The 20,691-nt window shown below is 43.0% G+C and overlaps 1 protein-coding gene across 4 annotated transcripts in view; it reads right to left on the reverse strand.

Moving 5' to 3' along the window:
• Positions 1-645: 645 nt before the first annotated feature.
• Positions 646-20,691, reverse strand: part of MCOLN2 (mucolipin 2) — a 44,996-nt gene continuing 24,950 nt past the window's right edge. For 2 of the 4 annotated variants that reach the window (XM_023751802.1, XM_023751799.1), the window contains 10 exons: positions 20,529-20,613; positions 20,326-20,422; positions 18,549-18,648; positions 16,227-16,339; positions 14,900-15,049; positions 13,538-13,639; positions 13,310-13,432; positions 5,894-6,100; positions 4,177-4,298; positions 646-1,425 (listed from right to left, as the gene is read on the reverse strand). In XM_023751802.1, the coding sequence (XP_023607570.1) occupies positions 1,389-1,425; positions 4,177-4,298; positions 5,894-6,100; positions 13,310-13,432; positions 13,538-13,639; positions 14,900-15,049; positions 16,227-16,339; positions 18,549-18,648; positions 20,326-20,422; positions 20,529-20,613 (1,136 nt within the window). In that variant the 3' untranslated portion in view covers positions 646-1,388. Of the gene's footprint in view, positions 1,426-4,176; positions 4,325-5,893; positions 6,101-13,309; positions 13,433-13,537; positions 13,640-14,899; positions 15,050-16,226; positions 16,340-18,548; positions 18,649-20,325; positions 20,423-20,528; positions 20,614-20,691 lie in introns of those variants that run through there. The other 2 variants (XM_023751800.1, XM_023751801.1) reach the window with 2 other exon arrangements.

The raw sequence follows: 20,691 nt of genomic DNA on the forward strand, positions 1-20,691 counted from the left end.
ACACTCAGAAATAAGTATGTGATCTAATTGCATACCTGATTCTGGAGTCATGCAACTGACTGTAGAAATACCAGTTAAAGGCTCATTAGTTCAAAGGGGAAATATAACTCTTGACATTTTTTTTGTAAGAAAATAATTAAAATTATAATGTTAGCAAAGTATTCTGTGTGTACACACCAGTCACTCACTTTATATACACCTAAATGGTATTAACTGGATGATTTCCATGGCCTAGACTTAGTGCAGCCACATGGAGAAAGTGTAGGGACCAGGAGAAAGACAGGGGGCATAAGATGGAAAATCTAGTAGGGGCTTGGCAGGGAGGGGCAGGGGGAAAAGAGAGAGAGGCCTGGGATGAGGGTTCTGTTTCATTCAGATTCTACTCTTCACCAATAATTTTAAAATAGTTGACACATGAGATAGCTCAAGCATGAAATAAAACTATGCATACAGTGATCTTAATCTCTGCAGTCATTGTTATAAATATTTATTGAATAACTTCTATATGTTAGCTCCCACATCTCTGCTGCTTTTAAGAAAATGGGAAATCCCTTTGGGAGACCAGAGACATGATATGACATGTTTTTTTCACTAGGTAGATGTTAAGAGAGTCTACATTAAAAAAAATACTAGTAATTCCATATATTATGATAAAAATAAATTTATTTAGGTAAAAAATGCCATCTTTCCTTGCTTGACAAGGGTAAATCCCCACCCGGTGGAGTCTGTTTGCTAACATGAATGAGCTCTGCTATAGTTTACTTCCACATGTCATGTGTACAATCAACAATCAGCACAAGTGAAAGGTGTTTCCTATTCATCCCACTATGCCAGTGGTTGCTTCATATCATACTGAAGAAAACCACAGGAAAACAGGCCAAGAAATGTCTTTCTGTTGATTGAAATGTCATCTTTAAATGGCTGAATAGATTTCCAGCTTGAGTCTATAATTTGAAATTGCAACCAACTTCATCTCTGTGCAGACCAAATGTCTTCTAAGCCAAGAATCACTTTTAAAACAAATCCCAATTTGAGGATAAACACACATCTTTCAATGTGTGGTTTTAAACACCGTTGTTTTGCACATTCTGAAATGTGATTTTTTTTTTGCATCCCACCGTTGTCCTGTCATAAATTAAAAGAATTTCATTATCACTAATCTATTGCACTAATGCCCAATAATTGCCTATGGTCTATGCTTCATCATCCAAGGGTATAAAAAGGAACTTTGGAACTGCAGTTGTGGTCAGCCAGCTGACAGCCAGTCCTCTTTCCCACTCCACATTAAGCATCAGTATGTTGGACATGCTAGTCCAAGCCATTCGGGGTCCCTCTGCATTGTCACTGGATAAGAAGGCCCGAACTTGATTATCTTTGGCAGAAGGACTTTAGTTAGTAAATATCAAGTGGTCATCACTTTCTTTCCTACAACAGAAAAGGGGAGGGGGAAGGAGAAAAGAGATTATGACTCAAACATCTTTGGGAAGGAACAGAAATACTTCATATCTAGGCATGCATAGGTTATCAACGTGCTAAGTGGAACATTAAAAAGGGAAAACATTAAGAAGGGCATTTGACATTATTTTTGGTTTGAGCAGATGCTTTTGGCAACTTGGAGGAGCTGTCTACCTCTTTGGGACCCTCCATCTCCTTTCCTTGACAAGCCTTCTTAATGCCTGGAACCGCAGACTATCTTTTACTTCAGTAGAGAAGGCGAAAGGTAAATTCTGCATCTGTTCAACCAAGCACATCTTTCCAAAGAACCACATTACATTAGAGCTGGAAGAGCTGTCAGAGGTCATCTGTTCACCCTCATGACACTGAGGAACCAAGAGGTGTAGGAGGGGTCATGGGACACATTTGATAACTGGCAGGGTCCAAAATGAAAACCCAGGGCTTCTAATGATCAGACTAAAGGCTCCTTCAACGACTGGAAGGAGAATCCATTGTGGTGGCTGCTGGACTGCTGTCTGTCATGGTCCCAGAGAGAAGGCCCACACACCAATACTCACGATGCCCTTCCTAATTCCTTGCGTTTCTCAGTGAGGTCTTTCTCCAATATTTACTCTCCATGCATAGCCTTCCTCAATTTTATTCCACTCTTTGGCTCCTAGCCTTTAGATATATCCAGGTATAGTTAATGTTTTATGGAGTCAAAGCCATCACTTGGTCTCTAGGCCCAGTATAATCCAATTCCTTCATCAGGCCCTAAGATCTTCATTTACTCTCTGCAAGGTCCTTCAAAAGCCCCCTAGATCTAGGCTTTGATTTGATTACTTGGCTAAAGCTGTTCTAGCTGATTTCACCCATAATTGTCTTTTGGTAACAGCCACTCCTGTTTTCATTTTTGATATCCTCTTTTTTCAAAACCTCCAACATCCCCGTTTTTCAGTAGATTTCCTTTGGTGGACTCTCCTGTTCCATTTAATTCTTTCATCAGGCATCTTCTCAACAGCCCTTAGCACATCTTAAGGCAAACTGCTGATATTTCTCCCCAGCACTCAGTCCCAACCTGATTAGCTAATCTTCAAGTTCACCTCTTACATCTTTTACTTATTCCACGTGGCTGCACAAGAAAACATTTAACAACCTCCTGGGGCTTTTTATGGTGCAAACATCAAAAAAATCAAACCCCAAAACCCTATAGGTTACTCTCTAGAATTCACAACTACATTCCAAGATGATTTCTTTTTTTGTTCTGTACAGCTACGTATTAGAAAAGCAACTTAGGGAGACTTTCCTTGTACAAGATGCCTCTTAGGAAGTAGCTGCCTATTAAGAAAATTAATATTCCTTTATCCCAGCTTTCATGGGAACAATTTAATGCTCTGAAAGGATAAAATGTGATTTTAAAAACTTAACTCTTCTCAGAAGACTTCATTTCATATTTACTAGACATTCTTTGGAAATGCTTCAATCAGATCATTTCAAATCCCAAGATGTGGTATGAATTGATTAGCAGGAAATACATCCTGTGGTTTTTAAGCAGCAATTATGTTCCCCATCTTCCTTCAGAAATTTGGTTTAGAGAATCTTTCTCAAAAAACATGGGTAGGGGATACTTTGAGTTAACAGCCCACAACCCTGACTAGAGATGAAAACAAACATGTGTACAATTAGATATCCTATCCTCACCTGACCCCCATTCTCATCCCCAAACCACCACGTGGAGGCTTTGCCACTGAGGTCTAGACCAGCGATTTTCAAATGGTGTGCCGCAAGAATTTTTTAAAAAAACATGCAATACCTGACTATTTAGTCAGGAACACTGACCTCTTTTCCCTTAAATTGTCAAATTTAAAAAGTGACAACAGTCAACGCAATAGCCATCTGGTATGAATGAATCAAAATTATACCCTTTTTTGTCAGATGGGCAAAAAATATTTTTTGGTGTGCCGCAGAATTTTAGTAATTAAAATTATGTGTGCCATGAGATGAAAATGGTGAACATCGCTGGTCTAGACCATTTTCTTAAGTGTCCTGATGAACAGCGAGCAAAGTGCAGTTGGTCACCGAAGAGCTACTGACATGCATTTCCAGCCCAGGACATGTACAGCCTCCTCTCAGGCAGGGTTCCTGCTCTGGTCAAGAGGAGTTATCTGTACCTCGTATTGTGAAAAGGGAAAATGCCCTTGACATTCCGAGAGCTCCACCTCTAAAATTAAGAGTGTTGCCTGACCCGTACAGCTCAGTGATTGAGCATCGGCCTATGAACCAGGAGGTCATGGTTCCATTCTCGGTCAGGGCACATGCCCAGGTTGCAGGCTCGATCCCCAGTGTGGGGCACGCAGGAAGCAGCTGATCGATGATTCTGTCTCATCATTGATGTTTCTCTCTCTCTCCATCTCCCTTCCTCTCTGAAATCAATTTTTTATATCTATATTGACCTCTTACTTTTGCCACATAAGAGTTCACTCTCTTGACTTGAGGGACATAATTCATGCCTTCTCATAATAGTCTCATAATATCCCCACCAGGGTCCAACCATGTCATGTAGCTTTCTACCCTGTTTCATTAGAATTCATTTCTAAAGCCGATTTCAGTGGGAGGGAAGATGGGTTCTTCCCCACGACAAGCTGATTTCTGAGTGTAGTGTGCACCTGGGAAGTACTCTTTGTTAAGGCAGCAGAGCAGCTCCCTCAGGAGCATGGGGACCTGATTAAACACAATACCGACCTCCTCAGACAGCAGATGCGGGACAGGAAGGCTGAGGACTCTTTCTGATACTCCTCTCGGCTATTACATTCCTTCAGGAACTCCTGAAGATCCGTCTCAGGAAACCCATTCTGCTGGTATTTCTTCAAAAAGTACACAGTGTTGTTACCTTATGTATAAAGCATGAGAAATTGCTCCCTTTGTCAACGAACCAAACCCACCTTTGCTAAAATAAAGCTCTCCCACATTGCTAGGTCAGATCCAAGAACTGATATTAACAATGCTGAATCAATGTCAGTCCCAGAAAGCCAAGCCAGGGCCACCATGGAACTGAGAACAACCCAAAGGAAAACACTTCTGGTGCCAGGGTGAAGCAGGGGAGGGGTGTACTAGTAAGGGAAATAAAAGTGATAATCAGAAGGATAAAGTTTTAAAACTAATGCAAGACCAGGTAAGGCACCCCCCCCTTCCCCTCACTGCCCATGCAGAACCTGCTTGAGAAGTAATCTCTATTTCCTCTACTTTTATGGAAGAGGGTCACTCCATGGGGCAGAAGGCAGGTTCTTCCAAGCAGACACAAAGACCCTGAGGCCCTCTCCCCTCACGCTAAGTGAGGTCATCCACCGCGTTATCGAGACTTGGCCCGCTCACAGGGACACTGCCCATCAAAGGCAGGGACCCACGGGGCAGCAGTGTGCAACAGTCTCTCTATACACCCAGCCCTGCTGTTAGAACCACACACCCACTCTCATGTGGAAACTAACCTCCCCAGGCACAAAAATGTGCTCAGGAGTATTTCCAATGAATGAGCTTCTTCTGCGTTTAGTCTGAGAAGGTTCAAGAAGAGCACAACACCCCAAGGCACTAACATAGCACCCTTGGTTGCTCCAATGCTGGTCTGAAACAGGATTTCTGAGCACGACCACCTGCTGCTAGACGGGTCACCACTGGAGGCAACAGAGCGCCCTTCAAGCTACAAACCAGTTAAATGGGCCCAGACTGAAAGGATACAGAACCCACCACGTGGCTCAGGAAGATAGGAAGCTAAACAACACAAGAGCCTTAGCTTTCATCATTTAAAGGAAACCTGTATCACACAAATGGTTGAGTCATCCAGTATACTAGTATCGGTGTTCCAATATCTGAACAGTAGTCAGGATGGTGATGACCCCTTACCACTGACACTTAGCACTCAAAACCTAAGTTCCAGACAGGCAGGTACACCTGTCAGTGCTGCGACCAACAATCGAACTACTTAATTTACTAAACTCAACCCATCTCTACCCATTGCCTTTCTCTTTCCACCACATCTCCAAATCAGTCACCGTGATCTGGGTGACAGGGATGATGTCCTAAATGCATATTTAAAATTAAACTCCAACATCCAACAAGTCTCTTTTCTTCTATTTAAAAACAATTATTTGTTAATTGATTTGAGAGAGAGAGAGAGAGAGAGAGAGATATTAAAACATTGCTTTATTGTTTTTATTTATGCATCCATTGGTTTTTTTCTTTTATTTGCCCTGACTGGGGATTAAAGCCACAACCTTGGCATAGCAGGATAATGCTCTGACCAACTCAGCTAGCCGACCAGGTCAACAGTCTCTTTCCTACAAAACTTCAACATTTAAGTAAAATACAGTATTTTAAGTAAGTGGGGAAAAAGTAGCTTTTTCCTATGCTCCAATCTATATAGGTTTTTCCGTTTTCTCGGCAGGAAATCCTGATAATTACTTACCTTAATGGTGTCATAAGAATCTGTAATAAGCGCAATGAAAAGGCTGAGAATCATATATATAAAAAGGCTGATGAAGGAATATAAATATAGGCGACTGAACAGCCACACCAAGACGCTCTTCTGCTGGATTTGAGCAAAGGTTGCAAACATATCATCACCGTTGACCAGAGAAAACAGACACTCAGAAACTGTATTCAGAGCTACAAACTGAAGGGGGAAAACCAAAGTTAGTTTTCGAGATATATCATCCAAAAAAGCAGAGAAGTATCTATATCCAGTTAGCTTGTTTTGTCGAAGCTATTGTTGTCATTGCTATTATGAGTAACATCCATTTTAAGACAGCTAAAATACCAAAGCAGGAAAACATTATTTAAAACTCCCTTGCACACTCACTATCTCTTGACATTTCCCTCAGTTTCTTCCTATACATTTTTATATATTTGTAGTCATATCATCTAACCATTTTGGATCTTGATTTCTTTTTCCCTACTTAACATCATCTTACTTACACTTAGAGAGCATGTGTTAGATAACAGACCTTTCTTTAGAAATGTCAAGTTTAACTATTTCCCTGTCACTAGACATCCCAATAATAGTTGCTATTGTCAAGAGCAATGTAATGAACATTTCTAAGCATAATGTTTTTTTCCTGTTATTGGGTCTAAGTGATTAATATTTTTAAGCCTACAACCTGCTAAACCACTTTCTGAAAGAACTATAGCAATACCATTGTACAACCAGCAATGATGGAAGTGCCTGAGACACCGTATAGGCTCAAGAAAATTTTGCTAAATGAATAGTTTCACTGTAGCCTTTCCAACCACGGGGCGGGGTGATTTTAGCACATTCAAAACCAAAGATGGTCATCAATAGGAGAGGGAAAGACGATGATTGTGCCCAATGCCTTCAGGGGCTCCTGGCTAACAGTGGACGGGCCACAACCAATGTATTCCAGTGCCCTGTGGGAGAGCTGGGGTGGGCTGTGTAAGGAAAGTGACCCTCAGAACGAGGGCCTGAGGCGGAGTTCACCAGTGAGAGGAGAAAGGGAAGGGTTTGCTCCGTGAATATGGGAAATTCAGTGCTGAGCCTAAGAGGTGGCCAGAGAGGCGTGCCTGTGCCACACTGAGAGAGCCTCACTCAGCCTTCCACATACTTCAAACTATTACAGGCCAGAACCGGGAACCAGAAAAAAAACTGCAGCCAGAGAGTGACCTGACCTGTTTCTAAAGGGCAACCCTGGCACGTGGTAGATCTCCTAGACTGGAAACAGCCCAGGGCAGGGACATGCGGCAGGGGTGAGTGCAGAAGCCAGGAATGCACAGGGTCCAGATAAGACTGGAAAAGGAGGAAACTGAGGGGGAAATAAGTCTAGGAGGGGACAAGGGAAAGGGACTACGAATGGTCTCAGTTTTAGACAAGGCAGCTTGAGGTGCCAGGTGGAAATGTTGACATGAGGGAGTCGGAGGCATACATCTGCATTTCGGAGTTGGTCTGAGGGTTGTGTTTCAACTGCAATCCCCAGGTGGCCATCCCAGGGTCTGTGGCTGACAGACTCCTGCCACATCGACTAAAAACGAACAGCAGATGCTTCATAAACTAACATCTTAGGGCCAGAGGGTTAACATTAGATGGAAGCTTCTAAAGAACAATAATGACCTAACAGGTAAAAGATGGTATGGTTTCCAAAAACACTGAGGGAACAGCTACCTAGAGTTCTGAACCAAATTGTTAGCAGTGGGGCCATGTGTCCATTAAGTCAGTGTGGCTTTGGGGACAGCCATGTCCCGGTGAATGTCTGCTGGAGGCAAAGACCAACAGGTGGTTAGCATAATAAATGCGAGAGAACAGTCAGAAGGCTGAAGGACCTTGGGCTTTAGCAAGGGCTAAAAGCTATGCACCGATTGTTCTGTTGAGACAATGGTGGCTGAAGGCATTCTCCTAATCTGATCATCTTTTACTGTTTACCAAACCTTACCTTTGATATGTCTGTTTGGTTTCCTAAAGGGCAAATGTATATTCTAGTAAATAAAAAGCAGTAGATCCGGAGATTCAGGGAGCCACTCCACTAGAGTAGGTTTCCGCCTGGCTCCCCCCAATGCCTTCTAAATTTATATTTCTTATCTAGTATATCCATTTGTGCGTGGCCGCTTCTCCAGATTCTGAATCCTTGCTACAAAAGGTTGCAGCAAATGTCTATAAAACATCTCCACTTGGAAGTTGTACTACTACTTCACATGCAACAAAATAAAACCTCCCACCCACTAACCTGGAAACTGGGCTTTCCTTCCAATTGTCCTGCTCCTGGTCAGTAATTTCAGTCTCCTACCGAAGAAACATTTACTCCCAAATAATCGAGTACTTAAAACTATGTGTTGAATGGATTGCTCTCCCACTCTCTTCACTCTGCGAAGGTTTGCTGCTTCTACGTTTCCCTGACCCAGTCTATCTACTCCACTCTCAGGTCCACACTCACGTCTGGATTATTACAGAAACTCCGAGGAAGTCTCCTTCACTCCAGCCTCTTCGCCCTCCAGTCCCAGCTGCTGTGGTAAAGTCTAAACTTCACAGAATGCAACCTCTGGGTCATTTCTCTTGCATTAAGATTATACGAAGTCTGGATGCAAAGTAAAAAATTCACACCGAGAAGGCTGGGATAGGCCCGCCTTTGCGTGGCTTCCTTCCATCTCCCCACTGTCAATATTATCTTGTGCTTTTCTCCTCCTATAACACCACACCCATTTCTCCATCTTTTCCTCGTGGGATTTATTTTCTTCATCTGATACCTTCTCCTGTGTCCAACAAAGCCAACTTTGAAGGGCTATTTCAAGTCTACCTCGAGACAGATTGTCTTTGCAGCTCTAGTCCCTTCTGTGTAACAGTAAGAATCACAGCGTAAACTACTGCTTGGCCTTCTAATTGGTTTTGAGCCCTTCTTCATACTCCAACTGGATGGAAACACCATGTGCGACCCTCCCTCCTCCATGACTGGATGCACAGGGTAAAGTCTGTGACCGGGGCAGCGGACACAAATGTAACCCCAACAGGGACCCTGCCCATGCCTGTGCTGCTTCAGCACAGCTCCAAAGCTGCTCTCCACAGAGACCTGGAGGGAACATCCAGTTGAGCCAAGCACAACAATATGCAAATTGTTTAACAGTATGACAGGCAGTTCTCCGAGTACATATTGTCCATCTAGCCTTCAGAAAACTAAGTTAAAGCTGGTTTCTATGGCCAGCAATTACAACTCTAACAGCACCATTCATAATTCATGTTTCTCATAGTTTATTTTGGAATCTGGCCAATTCCTTTGTTTAGTTTCCACAACCCCTAACAGTCTGTGCTTCAGGTTCCAGAATTACAAATAGCTGGTTGGTTGGTACATATCCAATTCATCCCTTTGTTTCCAGTGCCATGACTCAGTGTCAGTTTAGAAACAATACCTGTCTCAACATTCATGTTATTCACAGCCGTTGTGCTTCTCTCTCCTCTATGCGGGTGAGACTCATTTTAACCCAGCAAAAAGTCAAAACGGAGACGCAATAAGGTAAGTGACTGGCATACACCCTGTCATTGGTACCACAGGTGGCTGTGAACCAGTCACTTTCAGGGGCCAAACTCCACAGAAGTGAACATTAGAAGTAACCAAGGTGAGAAGAAGCGAGGTCCTAAGGTGCTTCCAGGCCAGAAGGACTGCATTTATAGAGAGTTGCTGTGGTTCTTAGGAACTTGTGAGCCCCTGGAAAGCAGGTACTACTGTCTCTCTGTTTCTTGTTCAGTAACAAACCTGGAGAATCCCTGCCATGTTCTGTGCTGGACCCGGGGGATGCAAGCAGCAATGAGCTATAGTCACTGCCCTCCAAGAACTCAGCCTAGAAGAACCTGACATGCTTGGAGCACAGTAGACATTTAATAAATATTAAATGGGTATTTCCATAAAGAGTCCCCATAGGACCTTTGGGACCACAGTGCAAACCCAAGCATTTGTTTCACAAATGATATTTTTAAATTGAACCAGAAAGAACTTTTTTTAAAAAAATTTAAATGAAAATATAATTTGCAACAGCTTATGTCAGAGAAGGACATAAAAATCACCTTCAAGAGCAATATTTAGGTTTAATGTTTTAACTGGCTAATAGTCCTATTGAATAAGATAGGTACTTGGCTAAAACTAGGGACTTTGAGAGCAGGACGATGTAATGCAGGTTCTGCCACAGTGTTTACCCATGGCATCAGCAAAGGCCAACATTGTTTCGATGCCTTGGTCTTCTCATTTCTGAAATGGGGACAATGCAAGACTATGATTTATTCCTCACAGCAAAGAAGTCCTCCGGAAATGTAAACGTTACTTTAGAGTAATGTTCTTCCAGACCTGGTTTTGAATTATTAAACATCAACAGTCTCTAGCCCTTGGTGCCAGACATTTTGAAAGGGCACTGTGCCAAAGTCCATTAGTGCCAGTACCGATACCGGTGGGACACTGCTTGCATCTCTTCCCTCTTTCAACTGGAATCCAATGTCTACCATGAAAACAGGAAGCAAAAATATGGGTCCTGCTACCAGTCAAGCAGCAGTGTACAACTAGTTTTCCTGAGACCTCCTCTTTAGAGTGGCTGTAGAAACATCAATGATGAGAGAGAGTCATTGATTGGCTGCCTCCTGCACACCCCCCACTGGGGATTGAGTCCACAACCCCGGAATGTGCCCTGACCTGGAATAGAACCATAACCTCCTGGTACATAGGTTGATGCTCAACCACTGAGCCATGCCAACCGGGTTAGAGTGGATGGTTTGCTTAAAGAAAGAGTTAGCTTCTACACCTCAGGTGGCTATGATTCTAGATCCTAGGAAATGCTTGCTGTGCTGTCCAGCTTTTGAAGGCTTTGGGTACTGTGGAAGGTCTTCTGATTCAACAGAGACTGACTGGCAGAACCTGAATGATTGACAGTTTGAATTAATTGGGGGGATGGGAGGAGAGACACAGCGGGCAGGAAGCATTTCTAACTTCAGATTCACAGAAGCAGCGATATGGAGAAGGAAAGCACGTAGTCCTGAGTCAGACTGAAGCTTTTCTTCTTCCACTGGCTGGTGCATTCAGTAAAGTAACTGAACTGTGCATTTCCCCAGTGGGTGGAGATGGGAGACAGACGCCATAGACAGGCCTGGTAGGCAGCCCTGGACACAGCCCTTATCCCTGCTCCTGTGGGGGAAACGGAGGCAGACGCTGAGACACACAGGCGGGAGGTGCAGCATGCACTATGGTAGCTGCCAGCCACATGTGGCTGTGGAGCACCTCCTGTGTTGTCAGGGTAAAATACACACTGAATTTCAAAGATTTAGTACAAAAAAAAAGAGAGTGTAAAATATCTCAATGCCTACTAGTAAATAAAATATATAATTAAAATCACAATTTTATCTGTTTCTTTTAAAAATTTTTTCAATGTAGCTACTGGAAAAATCTGAAGGCACCTGTGGTTCTCATTTGTAGTGCTTGCTGCCCTTTTTTGGGACAATGCTGGTCCAGAGCATCCCAGTCTACCCCGCATCCTTTGAAAGGACAGGATTAAACATATGAACATGCAGTCAGATCCTCAAAGCAAATGGAGAGAAATGAGACTGGTTATGTGGCTCTCCTCTCAGAGTTGATCTATGCAGTCAAACGAAACGCTCGTCTGCAATGGTCTGTTTTAGGCAATTCCAAGAAAAGCCCTACTGGGTATTGGTCAAAGATGGGTATTAGGGTCAGGCAACCTGGACGTGAATCCTATCTCTGCCATTTACTAGCTGTGTAGCCTCAGGAAGATCCCCATTTCCTATGGGGCTACCGGGGAGTTAACATAGCAAGGGAGTTAAGGAACTTGGGTCCTAGCACATAGCATTCAAGAATGGTAGCTATATTAGTAAAATTCAAGTAGCATTATCTGAGCACCTTCCAGGACAATGATGGGGTAGGGAGATGAAGGGCAAAAGAGATAGGACCACTTGTCCTGAGGCCTTGAGCCCATGAATTAAAGCTGAAATCTGTACCAGTAAACTTGGTATTTATTTCAGACAGTGCAACACTGTCCTCTAGTGACAAAAATCTGGAGAAGCATTCAAGAATGCGGCAAGTGAAGAAGAAAAATGTTAATTTTCCTGGGCACTCACACAGTTCGTTCTCCAGATCAGAGAGATTATATCAGAGAGCAAATTTCATCATGACTCAGTGGCAAGGAATAGGAGAGCAGTGATATTATCAAGCTTTCACTATGCCTTTCCAACAGGAAAACAATGATTCTCTTCGGACGTATCAAATGCAACCCCGAAAGAGGAGGAAGCCTGGATGCCAATTTACTAGGACATATTCAAGTAGGACAACGCACAGAGCTCGACCTTTCTGGATTGCTCACTTTTTGTGAACAGTGTATAAACCAGATATAAGCATATGTTTTGTTTAAGGCAATTGGAGAGGTCAGAGGTTGAGGCTGAGCTGTAATACAAGCATCAGTGTGACCCTTTGCACTTCACCTCTTTTCTCTTTGCACAGCACCTGAGCCAGGAGAACAGGACCAGGGGCTGCTGCGGAGATTAAATGAACGAGAGGACAGAAATGCTAAGCGCACAGTGTTGGCTGCTGCTATATTTGTTGTATCTGTGGTTCCAACTGCCAGAGTCCCATGGAAGAAATACTACAAGTTGCAATAACTCCTTTTCCTTCTTTCCTTCCTTCTTTCCTTTCTCTCTCTCTCTCTCTCTCTCTCTCTCTCTCTCTCTCTCTCTCTCTCTCTCTCTCTTCTTTCTTTCTTTCTTTCTATTTTTTGATTTGAAAACAGGGCCTACCTACTTTCATTTCTTGACGTTTCCACCAATCAACGTTATTATTTTAAAACAAGAAGAGCACAACTTTGATGTCCCTGAGGTTATGATGCTGACTGAAGCCCAGCAACAATTTGGAATTCTGATGCTGATCTTTCATAAGGCAGAGGCGATGCTGCCATCAAAACCACCATCACAGACAGGGCGGGTTTCATTTTAATCATAAACCTAATATGGTCCATTCTGGGCACTCTGTCCACCTTTGTTCTCCTCAATTAATTGGGATGAAAACCCTAATACGTTAAATTAGAAAGATTTTGTAATAATTTCCCCCATTCTATTTTCATTTTTATTATAGGATCTCATGTCCAGACTTTTCTTATTTGACAACTGGCTGGGCTGGAATGTGGCCCATAAACCAGGCCCAGACAACTCTGAAATGTGCTCTCCACTCCCTCACGGTGGTTTCAACACCCAGTAAAAGGAAAGGAAAAGAAACCCGATGCAAAGACATGGCTTTCCTGACGCTGAGGGTATGTGCTGGGGGAGAGTGGGAAGAAGGTTGTCCTGGAAGCCCACTTCTCAGGTGCCTAATTTGCAGAAGGAAGAACCAGGGCTACACACCTTGTTGTGATACGGGCCCAAGACGATCCAGCCACAGAAGGTGTAACCCAGGTAGATCATCCCAGCGCAGGCGCAGAAGCGAAGCACCTTGGGCAGGGAGGCTTGCATTGTTAAAATGAGCACCTGAAAAGACACCAGCAGCACGGGGGGCATTACAAAGGAGCTTACTGGAACCCGAAGAAGACATGAATCTCAATCCTATGACATGACCCAATGCCACATCCTTACATTATATTTTTGGAAGTAACCCAGGTATCTGATGACTCCGACCCAGACAAGAAGCGTGGACGTTCCAAGCAAAATGCTGCACAGATCGTAATTTGTGATATTCTAAGGAATGGAGAAACAGATATGAGTGACATATTCTATTCCCCTCAGCTTATTAATCTCACTTTAAGTTGATAGGAAAAGAATGGACTGCCTGCTCTCTATAGGTGATCCTAGGGCATTTAAACTGAAGAGGAGAGTAATAGAGAGCACAGTCCCAAATATGTTTCTTCTTTCCTTGTAGTATTTCAATTGGTTGAACTGATTTTTTGTTCAAATAATATCCTGAAACAGAAAATGCATTTACTTAGGCATTAAATAATATAAACTAATGGTGTTTGTTAAATATGAAACGATGCCAGTCAGCTACTTCTGAAAGAAAGCTCAAATGTGATTGACTAAGACAGTTCTGTTCTTGAGGATTTCTGGATCTAATTGAGGAGATACACACACAACCACAATCCTATATAATAAAGCAGTAATATGCAAATTGACTGTCACACCCTCGCCCAATATGGCCACCCCCATGTGGTCAAAAGATGGCCACCACAAGATGGCCAGAAGGGGAGGGCAGTTGGGGGCAACCAGGCTGGCAGGGGAGGGCAGTTGGGGGCAACCAGGCTGGCAGAGGAGGGCAGTTGGGGGTGACCTAGCTGGCAGGGGAGCAGTTAGGCATCAATCAGGCTGACAGGAGAGTGGTTATGGGGCGATCAGGCTGGCAGGCAGGCAAGCGGTTGGGAGCCAGCAGTCGCGGATTGTGAGAGGGATGTCCCTGTGGGATCGGGCCTAAACCAGCAGTCGGACATCCCCCGAGCGGTCCCAGATTAGAGAGGGTGCAGGCTGGGCTGAGGGACAACCCCCTCCAGTGCATGAATTTCATGCACTAGGCCTCTAGTTTTAATATAATATGCTAAGTGCAGTGAGAGATGCAGTGCCAAGCTTGTCACAAAGCATTTCCCATGGGCATGACCCAGAGCAGGGCTGGGCCTGGGGGACAGGCTGGAGGAGAGCATTGCAGGTAAATGGACAAAAGACTGAACCAGGGTCCAATGCTAAGAGCCAGAAAGTTGTGCTAGAGGGTCAGTATGGATGGCTCAGTGAATCCCAGGCAGGAGAGGGAGGCAGAGCTAGATGAGAGGACCCTGGAGGCCACTCCACTCAAGGGGGTTCCCATGAGAAGGGACTGTAACAGCAGGATAGAAACTTCCAGGGACTTTCCTCTGACAGCTGTGTGGGTGGATCTGAGGGATGTAAGGCTGAAGGCGGACAAGCAATGAGGAGACGGCTGCAGCAGTCCAGGCCAGAGAGGAGCTGGCCCCTCACCTTCACTTGAATTTCCATTTTGAGGATGGATCCAATGATTGTCATGAGGTCGCTGATAATCACCAGGACATACCAGCCATTGATGAACTCCCACTGGTCAGCATTACACACGTGTCGCTGGTACTTCTCCAGGAAGAAATTTAGAAATCTCTGCAGCAAACATTTTAAAAAGTATTTCTTACACACCACACTGCCCTCTGGAAGGAGAGGGTAAGTGCCAAACAGAGCTCTCACCTGTAACATGATACGGTGTTACCTACCCAGCTCCATAGATCCATCTCAAGGTTGGAGATTATGCCCACACTTCCCCCCTCACCTGCCCAGCTAGACTAAAGCCTTCAAGTGCCTACCAAGCGAACTCAAACATTATATGCTTATGCTCTTCTCTCCAACAGACTCTTGTAAGAGCTGGCACACAGTACATCCCAAATACATTACTTTATCACCTCATTCAACCAGACAGCACCCTATGAACCAAGCATTAGTAGCCTGATCTTCCAGAGGAGAGAACTGAGGCTGGGGAGGTGGGGCCAGGATGGGCGCCCAGGCATTCCAGCTCCAGTGTATGTGCTCCCCATGCCCACCCCCTCTGCTTAGGCAGACCAGGACCCTGACCTGGGATCAGAGTATCAGGGGACTTGCGGGGAAGGGGCAGTAAGACAAGCGGATATTTACAAAATAAGTTGACAGAGGTCAAGAATGAGAACAATAGAATGAAGACTTTTCTTGCTCCACCAGTGGCATGCTAATGACTTCATGCACCTGTCCCCATTCTGCATTTCCACACACGCCACAAACCAGAGTAAGATTTGTGGGGAGCTGGGATATATCTTCACAAGAGCCCTGAGAGTAACAAGGTGAAATGAAATTCGGGGAAGAATTTTCAAGCTATTTAAAATATAGAATAAAGTATTTTATGCTTCATTATAACCCATGTATCATGCCCCCTGTCAAAATGAAATCTGATTTGAAGGCAAAAGATGAAACCCACACATGCTATTATTCTGTTCTTAAGATTTACTCCTGAATTCAAAAGGGTCTCCTTTATTCTGGAAACATTCAAGAGCTTGAGAGCTCACCATTGTGCACCTGTGCTCATTAGCTCAGTTTTAAGCAAGATAATTATCTGATCCCTGACATGGTGGGAGCTTGCACTCACCCTCCACACCTCAGGTTGATGAATGCCTTTTCAGGGGCAATCGCTCAAAGGAACCTAAATTAGTCAAGGGCTCCAGAAAGGACAGGGTGACCCAACACCAGGGCCCACTGTTTGGACAAACTGAGGGTGGAGGCCAAGAGGGGAGGAAGAAAATGCCAGCACACATACCTTTCGTAAACGTAAAGCGAGAACAATGGATCTGGTGCACAGAATCAGAGACGCCAAGCAAATCACAATGACGAACGAATCAAACGCCAGCACATACTGAGCATTCTTCTGAACTGAGGAACAAAATCAGAATCCAAATGATAAACACATCTCACTGGGGAATAGTTTCTGACAAGATGGTCGTCAAAAAAGAAGTCTAAATGGTAAATTCAAAAAACATCAGAAACAAATCGTAATACATTTACTCAGAAGTCTACAAATAAGGTAAAGCTTTCCCTGTTATTAAGACTTATACATTTAAAAACATGTAAACTCTTAAGAGATGTACTAAAATGTATTTGTAAATATTTACATAGACTATAATTTGACAGAAGGTGGTCCATTCGGGCTCCATTCATAAGAGGCAAAACTATTGACATACTCTGAGGTCTTTCACATACAGGCACAAACATCACGTTCTCCATTAACGAGGAAACAAACAATTTAAAATGCCTCTGACTCAGACTCCTCATTTCTGTTTCTCCACCTTACTGTGCACTTTCCAGCTTTCAATAAGCTCTTTCTGCACATGGAGAAAATAGCCACTTGGAATGGTAGTAAGGAGGAGAGTATGTCTTGGAACACAGTAGCACGGGGAATGTACTGGAGGAAGATGAAATTGTAACCTTAGCTTCTCTCAGACTTCATGGAATTATCCCAAATACCAACGATGGCTCTCCCCTGCCTGGGTCCCCTGTACATCCCTACAGTCCCATCACCTGCCGATTGCTTCTCTCCCCACATCTTCTCTATCCTGAGGCCATACTGGTCTTCCTTCTTCCCACCTCCTATCACAGTGATGGCGAACCTATGACACGCGTGTCAGAGGTGACACGAAAACTCATTTTTTTGGTTGATTTTTCTTTGTTAAATGGCATTTAAATATATAAAATAAATATCAAAAATATAAATCTTTGCTTTACTATGGTTGCAAATATCAAAACATTTCTATATGTGACACGGCACCAGAGTTAAGTTAGGGTTTTCAAAATGCTGACACGCCAAGCTCAAAAGGTTCGCCATCACTGTCCTATCAGGTTCTCTCTCTCTCTTGCCCATCTTACACCATAAATAGTTATTAGAATATTATCGACTATATTTCCTATGCTGTACTTTACATCCCCATGACTATTCTGTTACTATCAACTTGTGCTTCTTAATTCTTCACCCAACTTCCAACCCCCTCCCATCTGGCAATCATCAAAATGTTCTCTGTTTCTATGCGTCTTTCTATTCTGCTTGTTTGTTTATTTCATTTTTTAGAATCAATTGTTGATAGATATGTATTTATTGGCACTTTATTATTCATATTTGTTCTCTTTTCCTTCGTCAAGAAATATTTCTTATAATACTGGGTTGGTGGTAATAAAAAAGGGGGGGGCATGGAAACGATAAAAAAAGAACCAGTCCAAAATGAAGGATACACTAACTGAAATGAAGAATAATTTACAGGGAATCAACAGAAGAGAAGATGAAGCCAAGAATCAAAAGAGCAATTAGGAGTATAAGGAAACAAAAAATACCTATTCAGAACAGCATAAAGAAAAAAGAATCCCTCCCCCCCAAAAAAAAATGAGGATATTGCAAGGAGCCTCTGGGACAACTTCAAGCAAACCAACATTCACATCATGGGGTGTTGGAAGCAGAAGAGAGAGAGCAAGAAATTGAAAACCTATTTGAAAAATAATGATAGGAAACATAGGAAAGTTTTCCCCAGTCAAAATTAACCTTTGCTTTCTCATGCCTTTTGTACCTCAACCACTTATGGCTATCCATGACATATTGGAGATTTTATAAGCATGTCTGTCTCCCTCACTAAGGTGTTTTCTTTCTTCTCCAGAGTGCTTAGCAATTACTATGTGCCAACTCTTGTTCTCAGTGCTTTGCTTTACATTCTAACTCATTTAATACACAACATACTAGAAGGTAAGTACTATTATCACCCTCATTTTGAAAAGTACTGAGACATAGAGAGGTTAAATAATTTGTCCAAGGTCACAGACATAGTAAACAGAACCAAGACCCAAACCTAGGCAGTCTGGCTGCCAGGGTTGTACCCTAAGCACTGGGCATGCTGCCTCTTCTAAGAGGTATATAGTCAATATTTGCTGAATTTAACAAAAATGCAAAATTTCTGGCTATGCTTTACAGAATCTAATGCTCAAGATCTGATTTTCTGGATCCCTTTCTTTCTGTCACCATCTAAGTCAACCATGTAAACACCTGAAATTCCAAAATAAAATGCTAAAAATCCTCCAATGGGCAAACATGTAAGATACTTACCAGATCCAGATATGTTTAAGTCTTTACATTCTTCAATGTTAGCATCACTGTCAAAATAGATTTTGATTTTGCCACTGTGAGCTTTGTTGTCAAAGGTAATCTGGAAACACAAATGTATGAAGAGCAGAATATATGACTTGTTAGATCAACTCTGCTTAAAATTTTAATAGCATCCAAACAGCGGGCTGATCCAAAAATAGTACTGATGAAAATGCCCTCATCACATGATTCTTCACAACTTTCATTAATGAAAAAACAGGGTCCAAAGGCAGCTTTGTGTGAACTTCTACTAAATCCACAAGCAGGGTGGGAGAGATCCGAAAGCAAAACAGCCAGCTAGTCCCAGGAACAAGCATGAAATTCACCATCTTTGACAAGAGAACACAGTCCCCTCACTGATTACACTGAATAGAATCCAAAAGCATTTGCTTCAAGTTAACCTTTTGGGTATGAAATTCTAGGTTTCTACTAGGTTGGAGATTAGTTTTCTGTTCACCTCAAGTGCTATATATAATGCTTTTAGAAATGACAAAGAATGCCCTAAGGCTGCAGGCTGAATTTAAGATTGCCAATGACTCATATCTTCCACTATTACACTTTCATCACTTAAAATTTGTAAGTGAAATATGCTGGGTATTTTAGGCCTTGAGAGAAGTATTTTTGGGGTTTTCCTTGGGGGAAATGAGACCTCAAGTGCCAGGGTTAGTGGAGGTTTAGTCATAATTCAGAGATATCGAAATGAGGCCTGTAGGTTGAGTTCTCGAACCTCTAGCTTGGTCATAGTGATATAATTGGGTTACACAGAGTGTGGCTTGTGTTCAGAGATGCCCAATGCTCATAGATTTACTCATAGATCAGCTACTAGTACACTTTCAGCTCTCAAGTTCTCTGCCTGTGGACTTTCTTAATTTCATCATGTGATTCATAATGTGTAGGTCACTCCACAGCAGCTAATCCTGCTCTTCTCTTCCTTACCACTAGTCACCATTAGTAATTACTTTTATTTCTTTACTTGTTTTTCTCTCTCTTCCACTGAGCTGTAAGCTTCCGCTGCACCCCTAGAGCAGGGCCGTGTCTGGTGCAGAGTAGGGACTCATTAGTATTTATGGACTATTGGGTAGAGTGCTCTCCTGAGTTGCTAAAAGATAATTGCATACAACTTTCAGCTCAGCATCCAGTTTTGCTCTTCCATGAACATGAAGAAGGGAGGGATGGAGGGAAGGAAGCAAGGAGGGAAAAAGGAAAGGAAAAGGGAGGGAGAAAAGAAGGACATGAAATTCCATGAAAGTGAGAAGACAGGTTACTGTCCCCGCAAAACTGAACAGTCTCTTCACTGCACACGCCTCCTCCCAAAATAAAAGGAGTGACAACTGATCCTCTGCAGAACGGCCTTCAGATCAAGGGGGCAGTGTCTGCCTGGAGGTTTGAAAGCATTTGCTACATTTGCAAAGACCTTTCTTTGAAAGTGGGGAAAATACTACAGACACTTAAAACACTTGTCATAAGCTTTTGAAAAATGTATTAGAAGAGTAAGAGGTCAAAGCCAATTTTGGAAACTTCTCTTTTCAACGCAGAAATTTAGTTTTTAACACATTGGAAAAGGCTTTGCTTCATTTTCAGAAGAAACGGTCTCTGGATGAACAATGCTATCGTGCCATTCAACTCTTTTAAACACGACTGCATCTGACACAGCTATGGGCTGGTGTGTTTCGCGCTGTGCATCTACGGAAGGAGGAGGGAAGCATAAGAAACAGTGGCTGAGTAAACAGACACTTGCCGTATTCTGAAAGACGTAACAGTCGGGTAACTCTCGGGAAAGCATCGTCTGCAGGTCAATGCCTTTGAGGTGAAAGGAGATTTCAACCTGTAGGAGCCTGAATAAAAAATGTCACAAGGTATACATTGTCAGAGTCTTACTATCTACTCTCCTTCCCTCCCTCATGCCTGTCCCCTGGGAAACGAGACTGAAAACATATTTACCTATAAAATTCCAGTCTGAAGAATGATGAGTTCTTCCAGTCCTCAGTGTTCTTGGAGAGGCCCTGGAGGTCCAAGTAAATGCAGTCTAGACCAATGGGGAACAACAATTGCTTCAGGCAAAAATCAGATGCTAAAACCAGTGGGCGAAGGGCGATGAGAAGCA

This window comes from Myotis lucifugus, unplaced genomic scaffold (genome assembly GCF_000147115.1).
Source record: "Myotis lucifugus unplaced genomic scaffold, Myoluc2.0 scaffold_25, whole genome shotgun sequence".
Classification (NCBI taxonomy): domain Eukaryota; kingdom Metazoa; phylum Chordata; class Mammalia; order Chiroptera; family Vespertilionidae; genus Myotis; species Myotis lucifugus.